The sequence below is a fragment of the Salmo trutta genome, chromosome 6 (assembly GCF_901001165.1).
Source record: "Salmo trutta chromosome 6, fSalTru1.1, whole genome shotgun sequence".
Taxonomy (NCBI): domain Eukaryota; kingdom Metazoa; phylum Chordata; class Actinopteri; order Salmoniformes; family Salmonidae; genus Salmo; species Salmo trutta.
This window is the reverse complement of record NC_042962.1, coordinates 35,919,513-35,932,863: the sequence shown is the minus strand read 5'-3', so window position 1 is coordinate 35,932,863 and position 13,351 is coordinate 35,919,513. Positions and strand designations below refer to the sequence as shown.

The following is a 13,351-nucleotide window of genomic DNA, read 5'->3' as shown; positions in this document are numbered from 1 at the left end:
GAGATGTTGCTTCAATATATCCACATAATTGTCCTCCCTCATGATGCCATCTATTTTGTGAAGTGCACCAGTCCCTCCTGCAGCAAAGCACCCCCACAACATGATGCTGCCACCCCGTGCTTCACGGTTGTGATGGTGTTCTTCGGCTTGCAAGCCTCCCCCTTTTTCCTCCAAACATAACGATGGTCATTATGGCCAAACATATCTATTTTTGTTTCATCAGACCAGAGGACATTTGTCCAAAAAGTACGATCTTTGTCCCCATGTGCAGTTGCAAACCGTAGTCTGGCTTTTTTTATGGCGGTTTTTGAGCAGTGGCTTCTTCCTTGCTGAGCAGCCTTTCAGGTTATGTCGATATAGGACTTGTTTTGCTGTGGATATAGATACTTTTGTACCTGTTTTCTCCAGCATCTTCACAAGGTCCTTTGCTGTTCTGGGAATGATTTGCACTTGTTGTACCAAAGTATATTCATCTCGAGGAGACAGAATGCGTCTCTTTCCTGAGTGGTATGATGGCTGCTTGGGCCCGTGGTGTTTATACTTGCACACTATTGTTTGTACAAATGAACGGGGTACCTTCAGGCATTTGGAAATTGCTCCCAAGGGTGAACATTTTCTGGCTGTCTTGGCTGATTTCTTTTGAATTTCCCATGATGTCAAGCAAAGAGGCACTGAGTTTGAAGGTAGGCCTTGAAATACATCCACAGGTACACCTCCAATTGACTCAAATGATGTCAATTAGCCTATCAGAAGCTTCTAAAGCCATGACATAATTTTCTGGAATTTTCCAAGCTGTTTAAAGGCACAGTCAACTTAGTGTTTGTAAACCTCTGACCCACTGGAATTGTGATACAGTGAATTATAAATGAAATAATCTGTCTGTAAACAATTGTTGGAAAAATGACTTGTGTCATGCACAAAGTAGATGTCCTATCCAACTTGCCAAAACTATAGTTTCTTAACAAGTAATTTGTGGAGTGGTTGAAAAACGAGTTTTAATGACTCCAACCTAAGAGTATGTAAACTTCTGACTTCAAGTGTGTGTGTGTGTGTGTGTGTGTGTCTGTGTGTGTGTGTGTGTGTGTGTGTGTGTGTGTGTGTGTGTCTGTATATAAAAAGTGATATCACAGTTACATAAGTATTTGGACCCTTTACTCAGTACTTTGTTGAAACACCTTTGGAGTCAATTATAGCCTCGATTCTTCTCAGGTATGATGCTACCAGCTTGGCACAGCTGTATTTGGGGAGTTTCTCCCATTCTTCTCTGTAGATCCTCAAGCTTTGTCAGGTTGAATGGGGAGTGTCGCTGCACAGCTATTTTCAGGTCTCTCCAGAGATGTTCGATCGGGTTCAAGTTCAGACTCTGGCTGGGCCACTCAAGGACATTCAGAGCCTTATCCTGATGCCACTGCTGCATTGTCTTGGCTGTGTGCTTAGGGTCGTTGTCCTGTTGGAATGAGAACCTGTCGCCGCAGTCTGAGGTCCTGAGCGCTCTGGAGCAGGTTTTCATCAAGGACCTCTCTGTACTTAGCTCCATTCATCTTTCCCTCTATCCTGACTAGTCTCCCAGTCCTTGCCGCTGAAAAACTTCCCCACAGCATGATTCTGCCACCACCATGCTTCATTGTAGGGATGGTGCCAGGTTTCCTCCAGACGTGAAACTTGACATTCAGGCCAAAGAGTTCAATCTTGGTTTCATCAGACCAGAGAATTTTGTTTCTCATGGTCTGAGAGTCTTTAGGTGCCTTTTGGCAAACTGCAAGTGGGCTTTCAATTGCCTTTTACTGATGAGTGGCTTCCGTCTGGCCACTCTACCATAAAGGTCTGATTGATGGACTGCTGGTTTTGATGGTTGTCCTTCTGCAAGATTCTATCATCTCCAAAGAGGAACTCTGGAGCTCTGTCAGAGTGAGCATCGGGTTCTTATTCACCTCCCTGACCAAGGCCCTTCTCCCCCGATTGCTCAGTTTGGCCTGGTGGCCAGCTCTAGGAAGTGTCTTGGTGGTTCCAAACTTCTTCCATTTAAGAATGATGGAGGTCACTGTGTTCTTGGGGACCTTCAATGCTGCAGACATTTTTTGGTACCCTTCCCCAGATCTGTGCCTCGACACTTTCGTGTCTCGGAGCTCTACGAACAATTCTTTCGACCACATGGCTTGGTTTTGCTCTGACGTGCACTGTCAACTGAAGATGGGACCTTATATAGACGGGTGTGTGCCTTTCTAAATCATGTCCAATCAATTGAATTTACCACAGATGGACTCCAAGTTGTAGGAACATGTCAAGGGTGATCAATGGAAACAGGATGCACCTGAGCTCAATTTCGAGTCTCATAGTAAAGGGTCTGAATACTTATGTAAATAAGGTATTACTGTTTTTTATTTTCTATAAATTTGCTAAAAATTGTAAACCTGTTTTCGCTTTGTCATTATGGGGTATTGTGTGTAGATTGATGAAGAAAAATATATATTTGATCAATTTTAGAACAAGGCTGTAATGTAACAAAATGTGGAAAAAGTCAAGGGGTCTGAATACTTTCCCGAATGCATTGTAGGTAATAGGCTGCCATTTGGGACATAGACAATATTTCACATCACTGAATACACCCAGAGTCTTCCAATCCCCATGTCTCTGTGTTTTCCAAGCAGAGGATGGGAGGGGAAGAGGAGACTACGGAAAACCAGAACCAGCGTATAGAGATGTCTATCCATGAGAGGAAGCAGCTGATCGTGGCCCGAGAAGAGGCCTGGAAGTCCAAGGGCCATGGGGCCGCTAACGACTCCACACAGTTCACTGTGGCCGCACGCATGGTCAAGAAAGGTCAGGTCATCTAATACACACACATGCATGGGCACAATTGCACAAAAACACATGTATTTGCACACGCATCTGAGCGCACACGGGAGCCAGGGTTTGTGTCAGTCAGTGGATAGTGGTCTTAAGTGTCAATTCGCAATTCAGTTACACTCATTCCATATAACCCTGCAGTTTGTTTTGGCAGCCAGTGACTAGAATTCTCCCTACAGCCTTCCCAGACCCTCCCAGCTCCCATAGAGTAGCAGCAGTCAGTGTGTATTTCACTCGGGCCGAAAACTATATAGATGGTCTCCTATTATCCAGTTAGCACTAGTACAGAGGGTCTTGGCGGTTCCTGGTTCAGTCAGGTTTACTGCTGAGTGAGATTGAGTGAAGCATGGTGCATTACTGTAAGAAATGGAGGGGGGGAGAACACAAGCACTGACTGACAGGCAGTTACTGTTACAGTACTACTGTTGCTGCTGGGTGGGTGGCTAGCGTATTGCTACAGTAGCTCAAACACAATGTATGTATGTATGTATGTATGTATATTTTATATATATATATATATATATATATATATATATAAAATGTCTGTAAAATAGAAGGAGCTGCAGCATGACCTACATTACAGTGGTTAATTTACATTATGCCCTAACTTTTCAAGTCTCTTCTGTTGTTCCATGTGGTGGAATATCCAATTATATTGTTAATATCTGTCTGTGTGTGTTTCAGGTCTGGCTTCTCCTTCTGCTCTCTTGAACCCTGTGATGTCTCTCCCTTCCAAACCCAAGAACACCACTCCTGCCATCTCCAAGCCCCTGGAAGGTCAGTATCCCAATTCAGTTTTTCCCATTTCTCCCTCACCCTCAGGGATTCAAAAGCATTGGACAGGTTGTCTACCATATTTATTACACCAATCCAAAGCTTTAAACTTTTGAGTGGGATTGAACGAGTTCACATTTTTGTGAGAAAGGGAAAAATCATAATTGAACAATAACCTCTCTCTCCTCTCTGGTCTATGAGTCATCTTAAAGGGTAAGTCCACCCAAAAACTATCTTTCAAAATACAGGAATCATCTCTGTATGATGTATTTTGCATCATATGATTCAAATCGCAGCATCATATGGGGATAATTTCTGTATTTTGAAAGTTACATATCTTGAAATCTTGATTGCTGACAAGCAAAACAGTTTGGGACTATGTCAACAATGGATTACTGAAACAAATACCAAAATATTGTTTTTGGTGGAATTTTCCTTTAATATTATTTACAGTAAATAGTTTTGACCAGGGGTTGGAACCGGTTCAGAGAACAGAACTGAAAAAGAACACAAACATTTTAGGAACAGAAACAGAACCTGGAACTAAAGTGATCTCTAGTGTTCCAGAATATAACTGTTATTTTAAGATCTTGAGAACCGGTTAATGTATTTTTTTTGTTCCAAAAATATGCCTAATGTCTAGTATATAAATCTGTAACGTTATAACGTTAGTAATAGCCTAAAGACATTCCAGTTCACGTCATGTCATGATGTTCAAGCCGAGCCCCCTCTATGTCCACCCCTCTCCAATTTTACATTTTAGTCATTTAGCAAACGCTCCTATCCAGAGCAACTTACAGGAGCCATTACACTAAAGTGCCTTGCTCAAGGGCATGTTGACAGATTTTTCAGCTAGTCCGCTCTGGGATTCAGACAAGTGACCTTTCGGTTACTGGCCCAATGCTCTTAACCACTAGGCTTCCTGCTGTCGATCTCTCCGGTGAGATTTCAGTCGCATCTCGCGCATGCATTTATCTGACCAATCAAACATGTACGTAAATAACTAGCAAGCTTCTCTATCCATGCTAATGAGTCGAGTAAATTAATGAGCTGTTATGTTCATAACAATTGGAAAATAATTTCAGTTCCAACCCCTGGTTGTGACTGCATTATGTTGTTTGGGGTAAAAGGTTGTGACTGGGATATGTCCTTTACTGTCGTTAGACACAAATGTAAACGCTACTGAGGAGTTCTTGTGGATAGTATTATATTACTCATCTTCATCATGAAGTGTGTGTATCAATAGTCATTCAATATAAAATACACTAGCACTGATATTGTCACGTCCTGACCAGTAAAGGGGTTATTTGTTATTGTAGTTTGGTCAGGACATGGCAGGGGGTGTTTGTTTAGAGTGTTTCGGGGTTTGTTGGGCTATGTTCTGTTTTCTTTCTGCCATTAAAAAAGAAGATGAGTATACAGACTCCCACTGCATTTTGGTCTAGTCCTTACGACACCCGTGACAGATATGTCAAGAATCACCTCAACGTAATCCAATCACTGCATAGCTATTGTAGCCTCTGTGCTGTTTGACACACGACCAAACTACAGTGCAATACTTATTTTGCCAATGGTAAAATTTGGTTATAATCAATTGTCTTTGTTTTTATTCTTTAAGAAATGGAGTATTTATCTGATACTGAAGGTGTTTTAAAATTCCTTTTGCTGTTGTGTTGTGTGCATCGTATCACCTGTAATTGTCATGTGTAATCCCCGTGACATTAATCATTGGTGTGGTCATTGCTATCTGGAAACCAATGTCTGATAGAATATGATCCCCGGGATAGTGTTTGGTTGCCCTCAAACTTAAACGCTGTGTTGATGCATGAGACAGATGTCACCTTCATTGTTATTGTGATTGACATTTTATGTGGATGGATGTCTTCTGATTTCATTGAAATGTGAGTCCCAAATGGCACTCTATTCCTGTGCTGACTAAGTGTAGATGTCAGTCTCTCTCCATTCATAGAGTAACTCTTGTGTGTTGCTTTGCAGAGATCGAGGCCAAACCGGACATGAACCTGGAGTCGGACAGGAAACTCGACAAGCTGGAGTCTTTCCTGGGCAGGTTGAACAGTAAAGGTAAGTGTCTTGTTCTAGTACACTGTCTCCGTCTTTCCCAATTCACTCCCAACCCCTCCGCTTTGGCACTAACTCTGTGATGTTTGCAGATCTGTAAGGTGGAAGAATAGGGTGGAAGCTCCACCACTACACTGCTTATTCCTGTCCAGACCCTACAGATCTGCAAAAATTGAAGATTTAAAGCCAAGGGGGAGGGGTTGGGAGCGAATTGTGACTGACGGTCTCTGTCTATTGAGGCCTTAGTGACTGGGTTATGTCTAGGGTTGCAAAACTACAGGCAATTTAATAAAGTTACCGGAATCTTTGGTAAAAACACCATCGGAGACTACTGAGGACATCTTGAGCATAATGTTATGTTACTCATCTTGTCTTCCATGCTTCTCCCGTCAGTGGGCGGCCTGCAGGAATCCACCATCACAGTGACGAAGAAGACGGTCAAAGATGTCATGAATCTGGATGATGAGATGTTCGACAAGTTTTACCGCCACATGGCCGAGATGCCCCTCAACATGAACAGCAAGGTGGACATCAATGACGACTTTGACGACATCTTCGGTGGTACCCAGATGCCCAAGTAAGCATGTGCGCACACATACACTCACACACACACACACACACACACAGTGCAGAGGTCAGGGGTGAGTCAACACTGTAAAAGCCCGTCACCTGCTTTCTGTTGAACCCTAACTTCTGACCTAGGCTGACCTCAGCCATGGTAGAGCACAAGCGGTCGGTGCGTCCAGTGCGCAACGTCCAGTCGTCCAGGAACCCTCTGAAGATGCTGGCGGCCAGAGAGGACATCCGACACGAGTACACAGAGCAGAGACTCAACATCGGCCTGCTGGAGAGCAAGAGGATGAAGCAAGAGAAGAGTGAGTACACGAGAGGGAGTACATAGAGCAGAGACTCAACATAGGCCTGATCTAGAGCAAGAGGATGAAGGCTTAGAAGGGTTACGGTTAGTCCACAATATGTTTTTGCCATATTGTTTAACTTATACCTATCCATCCCTTCAGATCTACAAAAGTGCTTGTGGTTGGGGGAGTTTAGATAACTAGGAATATGGGAAAATAAGCTTTTGATCTGATTGTGCTTGTATTCAGTTGTAAATGCGTTGTCAGTCTATGCAGAGGTGGATGCTGTGTGCTGTGCTTTAAATTGCTTGCTTTACAGTATGTGCGACTGTGGTTGAGACACACGCATTAACAGAAGCACAACAGCTCTATGATAAAATATTCTCCAACTCTTCCCACGACAGCAAACTTTCCAGAGCACACTTTCAATCGTATATTAATAACTCTCTTCCTCTCTATACTACAGTACCTGAACTGATTCAAATCAGGCTGAATTCGTGAGCTTGAGTGCGGTTGGCAGCTTCAGTAGGTCAAGGAAGAGCTGGTACTCAGGCCTTGGACTGTAGTTCTATTCTATAAATACATCCACACATTGCATTCTGGGATAGCAGACATAAACGCTGTAAAAGTGACCTACATATAAATGCCTTGTCTGAGTCCCAAAATGGTACAGTATTCCCATATGTAGTTCACTACTTTTAACCAGGGCCAATGGGGCTCTGGTCAAAAGTAGTGCACTTTATAGGGAATTAGAGTGCATTATGGATGCAACCTTGCCTTCATTTCCTGGTATTGTGCAGAGCAATCATTCAAATGTTCACTGTTGTTTTTCTCTCATTATTGGTTGGGTAACGTGCTGTGGGCTGTCTTGCAAAACACACTTTTCATGCCAAAACCAATTTTCTGTATAAATGGTCTTGATGTAAACAGGCCATAAATGTCTCAATTCTTGTTGTCTTGGAAAGCTGTGTTATTACAATACAATATCAGTACTTGTTGCATTTACAACTTGTCTGTAAGTCAACTGATTTCAGCCAGTATATGGCTGTGGATTGACTGCATTGTTTGAATGAAATGTTAGCATATTGGCAGTTAATTAGAAAACAATGGAATCGTTCCACTAAAACTGTCTGGATAGTTAACAAACATACAGTGCCGATAATCTTCAAATTCATTGCACAGGCAAACCATGGTTGACCAACTCCCGTACCATAATGGCTGACCTTTTATAGATGCGGTAAAGAGGTCAATCGAAGTCAACCAAAACAGTGGAATTGCCATGGAAACATGTGGGGGAAAGATCCCGAGTCGCCTCATTGCCCCCCAGCAAAATGTATACATTTAGGCTATTGTTTTAATGTGTATTTCATATTGTTTTGAGGTAAAAATCTGCGTATGATGCTTGTATGGATGTCAACCCCAACATATGTTCATGTCATTGTTACAAATCAACTGCGTTTACAGTTAAGAACGTCTGCATTCCATTGACTCTTTTACCACATCTATGCCATCATAAGAAGGTTAATTTCCATTCTAGTGTTCTGATTCCTAATTATATGTTGTATTGTATTTCTTTATAACTGCTCTAACTTATGGCTCCATCTCTTTGTTCCAGTGAATAAAAATAGTGGATTCTCTGAGGTGGCTCTGGCGGGTCTGGCCAGTAAGGAGAACTTCAGCAGTGTCAACCTGCGTAGTGTCAACATCTCCGACCAGATGTCCAACAACAGCGCTGTGCCCTACAAGAAACTCATGCTCTTGCAAGTAAAAGGTGAGATGGACAGATGACCACTCAACCCCCCAAAGGTACAAGGTCATCAGTCAGTCATGTTAAAGCCCAGATAAAAAACCCAGGGAAAGAATGTGGTTATGTCACGTGTGCTCCCTCTCCGACCTCTAGGTCACCAGGCCGCTCATTATGGCGCACACCTGTCACCATCGTTACGCGCAACAGCGCATTATGACACTCACCTGGACTCCATCACCTCCTTCATTACCTGCCCTTTATGTCACTCCCTTTGGTTTCTTCCCCAGTCGTCATTGTTTCTGTTTCATGTCTGTGCGCTGTTTGTGTTTCTTGTTTTGTATTATGTTTTAATTTATTTATTAAATGATTCACTCCATGAACTTGCTTCCCGACTCTCAGCATACATCGTTACAGGTTATCCCCACACACAACCCTTTAAACAGAAATGTTTAGATACTGACAGGTATGTTACTCTCACCTTTATGGGGATATAAAATATTTTCTCCCCAAAGGTTTCTTTATGATATTTATGCCTGACCCTGCATTTTTTTCGTCTATTTTTATCTCTTTGGCAGACACGCACCCCCTTTTTAAACGCCTTAGAGTCAAAAATAGAACAAATCCTTGGTTCTCTATAGAATTTTCAGATGTCTTTAAGATGAAAAATCAGGCCTGTGCTAAAGCTAGAAACTCTGTAGCTGATTGGCAGCTTTTCAGGCAGCTGCGAAATGGATGCACCTCCACAATTAAGATAGCCAAATCAAGTAACTTTTTTTTTTATCTGACTCTGCTTGTGATCTGTCAAAATGCTGGAAAACAGTTAATGCACTGAAGCGTGGAAATTCCTCTCCTTCCCTGCTTAAGCAAGTTGTCAGACTACTGAGATGTATTTTTATCAGTGACGCTTTTAATTAGCATTTTAGAGAAGAGGAGCTCTGTTTTGTCGAGCTGAGATGTCTGCCTGGCACACAGAGAGGCCTGTCGCCAACTGGGTGTCAGAAGGGGGGGAAGGAGAAAAGTGGTTCAGTGTCATCCGTATAGCAATAATAGGAGAGACCATGTGAGGATATGACGGAGCCTAGTGACTTGGTGTAAAGAGGAGAGGGCATAGAACCGAGCTTGGGGGGACACATGTAGTGAGCGCACGTGGTAGACACAGATCTTCTCCACACCACCTGGTAGGAGCGACCTGCCAGGAGTGTGCAGAGCCTGAGACGCCCAACCCTGAGAGGATGGAGAGGAGGATCTGATGATTCACGGTTTCGAAGGCAGCGGATAGATCTAGGAGGATGAGAACAGAGGAGTGAGTCAGCTTTGGCAGAGCGGAGAGTATTTGTGACACAAAGGACAGTGGTCTTAGTGAGCCGCCTTGAAGCCTGACTGGTTAGGGTCAAGAAGATCGTTCTGAGAGAGATAATGAGAGCGTTGGTCAGAGACCATGCACTCAAGTGTTTTAGAAAGAAAATAAATAAGGGATACCAGTCTCTTGTTTTTGACATTAGAGTGGTCGAGTGTTGGTTTCTTGAGGAGGGGAGAGATTCTGGCCATCTTAATGTCAGAGAGGATGCAGCCAGTAGTCAGGGCTGAGTTGATGAGGGAAGTGTAGAATGGGATAAGGTCTCCAGAGATGGTCTGGAGAAGACAGGAGGTGATGGGGTTAAGTGGGCAGGTTGTTGGGCGGCCGGACATCACTAGTTGCAGGATTTCATCTGGAGAGAAAAGGGAGAATAAGGGAAAGGTAGTTCTGTGTGAGTAGGCTGAGTGAGTCAACTTTTTTTTGGTGGACTGCTTAGAGGGAGGGGAGGAGGTGGAGGATTAAGGAGTTTGGAGAAGTTTCACAGGGTTGGAGGCAGAAGCTTGAATGTAGAGTGACAGAAATAGGCGATACAGAGGAAAGGAAGGTAGAGAGGAGGGAGTGGGAGGATGATAAGTCCACCGGAAGTTTCGTATTTGGCTCAGCGGTCCGCAGCCCTGTTCTGTTAGGAAGCAGTGAATCACTCAGCCACAGAACGGAGGGGATAATTATTGTTATTTGTTAATAATGACAAACCTGGGCGGCAGGTAGCCTAGTGGTTAGAGCATTGGGCCAGTAACCGAAAGGTTGCTGGATCGTATCCCCGAGCTGACAAGGTAAAAATCTGTCGTTCTGCCCCTGAACAAGGCAGTTAACCCACTGTTCCCTGGTAGGCTGTCAATGTAAATAACAATGGTCAAAACATATAGATTCAAGTCCTGCTGGATCTAGTTGATCCAGCAGTAGATCTTACGTTGATTATTTTCCAGTCATATGGTCAAGTGCTGCAAAGAAAGACTTAGTTAAACTGCACCTGGCCCAGAACAGAGCCGCACATCTTGCTCTACATTGTAATCAGAGGACTAATATTAATACTAAGCATGCAAGTGTCTCTTGGCTAAGAGTTAAGGAAAGACTTACTGCATCACTTCTTGTTTTTATAAGAAACATTAATGTGTTGTAAATTCCAAATTGTTTGCATAGTCAATTTACACACAACACCAACTTGCGCACATATGGCTGACTTGCTTAAACAAATGTGGTTTCTACTGACAATTGAGATGTACAAACAATGGCAAAAGGGGACGATGAGTGGATGAGAGGAAATCCATGATTTCAATTAAGACATTAATGAGCAAGCTAGGTCAGACGTAGTCGATATAACTATTTGTTCAGCACTTTTGAAATGTACAGCGACAGAATTCAGAACATGGACCGTTTTGACAGTGGTCTCCCTGTACACCAAGTCAGAACCGTAGGATAAGGGGGCATATAAAGCAGACAATGAAAGCTTTTACAATATTCAAAGATTACATTTCTCTAAAACAGGCTGTAGGCTACAAGTGCACCACCAAGTCAGAACAGGAAGGCGAAATTAAGAGGGGGAAATAAGACAATTATTAGGGTGTGCTATTTGGGCTATTAACAGCTTACTACACAACATACACTTAGTATTACTTTCTTAGCTACAGTATACATATCTCCCTGGCATATTACATAATTTAAGCAGCAGCATACAAGACATTTTTGGACTTGGTGAACAAGTTGTTTGCAAAAATTGTTTGCAAACTGATATGACACATATTTATGTTAAAGTAACATGCAAAACAGGCTCTACCCCACCTGCCCTGAATGACAGGTCGCCACTGGTCTCTTCAGTCCCCAAGTCCAGAACAAATTCAAGTATACGCACAGTATCATACAGAGCCATGAGTGCATGGAACTCCCTTCCATCTTATATTGCGCAAGTGAACAGCAAACCTGTTTAAAAAAAAAAACGAATAAAGCAGCACCTCACGGTACAACGCCTCTTCCCCATGTGACCTACTCATTGTATGTACTGACGTATGTGTAACTGATAGATGCGCACACACATACACACACACACACACACACACACACTACATGTTAACATTTGTAAAGGTATGGCAATTATAAAGTATTTTGTCTGTAAGGTCTTTTTCGTGATGCGTCGGCCCCCAGTAAGACTAGCTGTCGGCTAATGGGGATCGTAATAAATCAAAATCAGCTGGGAGGAAAGGGAGGAGAGGAAAAGGGGACAGTGAGACAAAGGATGCGGAAAGGGAGGAGAGTAGGATGAAGAGGCATATTAAGGAGACAGGAGGGAGAATAATTTAGCAAAAGGAAAGGATAGAAGAGGAGAGAGTAGTGGGAGAGTAAGAGCAAAGATTGTGGCGGCACATGACCATCTGGGTAGATGTTGAGTGGGTATGGTTGGAGTAAATATGGTGAGGAAAAAGAAACAAAGTGGTGATTAGAGACATGGAGGGGGTTGCAGTGAGGTTAGTAGGTGAACAGCCTCTAGTGAAGATGAGGTCAAGCGTATTGCTTACCTTGTGACTGGGTAAGGTCAAAAGAGGAAAGGAGTAGAAAGAAAGAGGTAGAAAGAAAATCTGCAGTCCTCATGCCTCCTTGCAGCATGCCTAAAGCACGTTCACGCAGATGAGCAGGGACCCTGGGCATCTTTCTTTTGGTGTTTTGAGAGTCAGTAGAAAGGCCTCTTTAGTGTTTTCATAACTGTGACCTTAATTGCCTACCGTCTGTAAGTTGTTACTGTCTTAACGACCGTTCCACAGGTGCATCTTCATTAATTGTTTATGGTTCATTGAACAAGCATGGGAAACAGTGTTTAAACCCTTTACAATAAAGATCTGTGAAGTTATTTGTATTTTTACAAATTATCTTTGAGAGACAGGGTCCTGAAAAAGGGACATTTCTTTTTTTGCTGAGTTTATGATTATGAGTAATGTAAGATATGTGAAAGTGGCATTGTTTAAAGTGACTAGTGATCAATTTATTAAAGTGGCCAGTGATTGGGTCTCAATGTAGGCAGCAGCCTCTCTGAGTTAGTTATTGCTGTTTAGCAGTCCGATGGCCTTGAGATAGAAGCTGTTTTTCAGTCTCTCGGTCCCAGCTTTGATGCACCTGCACTGACCTCACCTTCTGGATGGTAGCGGTGTGAACAGACAGTGGCTTAGTCCGAGTGCCCTCACCTCCTCCCTGTAGGCTGTCTCATCGTTTTTGGTAATCAAGCCCACTACTGTTGTGTCGTCTGCAAACTTGATGATTGAGTTCCAGGCGTGCATAGCCATGCAGTCGTGAGTGAACGGGGAGTACAGGAGGGGGCTGAGCACGCACCCTTGTGGAGCCCCAATGTTGAGGGTCAGCGAAATGGAGATGTTGTTTCCTACCTTTACTACCTGGGGGCGGCCCTTCAGAAGGTCCAGGACCCAATTGCACAGGGCGGCATTGAGACCCAGGGCCTCCAGCTTGATGATGAGCTTGGAGGGTACTATGCTATTGAATGCCGAGCTGTAGTCAATGAATATCATTCTTACATAGGTATTCCTCTTGTCCAGATGGGATCGGGGTGGCAGGTAGCCTCGTGGTTAGAGCGTTGGACCAGTAACCGAAAGGTTGGTGGATTGAATCCCCGAGTTGACAAGGTTAAAATCTGTCATTCTGCCCCGAACAAGGCATTTAACCCACTGTTCCTCATTGTAAATAAGAATT

General features: G+C 43.3%; 1 protein-coding gene across 1 annotated transcript in view; it reads left to right on the top strand.

Moving 5' to 3' along the window:
• LOC115195879 (supervillin) overlaps positions 1 to 13,351 on the top strand; it is a 120,907-nt gene that overhangs the window by 80,090 nt on the left and 27,466 nt on the right. Inside the window, exons 17-22 of the mRNA XM_029756206.1 lie at positions 2,646 to 2,820; positions 3,532 to 3,624; positions 5,617 to 5,703; positions 6,094 to 6,277; positions 6,403 to 6,575; positions 8,173 to 8,328. Of these exons, the coding sequence (XP_029612066.1) occupies positions 2,646 to 2,820; positions 3,532 to 3,624; positions 5,617 to 5,703; positions 6,094 to 6,277; positions 6,403 to 6,575; positions 8,173 to 8,328 (868 nt within the window). The remainder of the gene's footprint in view (positions 1 to 2,645; positions 2,821 to 3,531; positions 3,625 to 5,616; positions 5,704 to 6,093; positions 6,278 to 6,402; positions 6,576 to 8,172; positions 8,329 to 13,351) is intronic.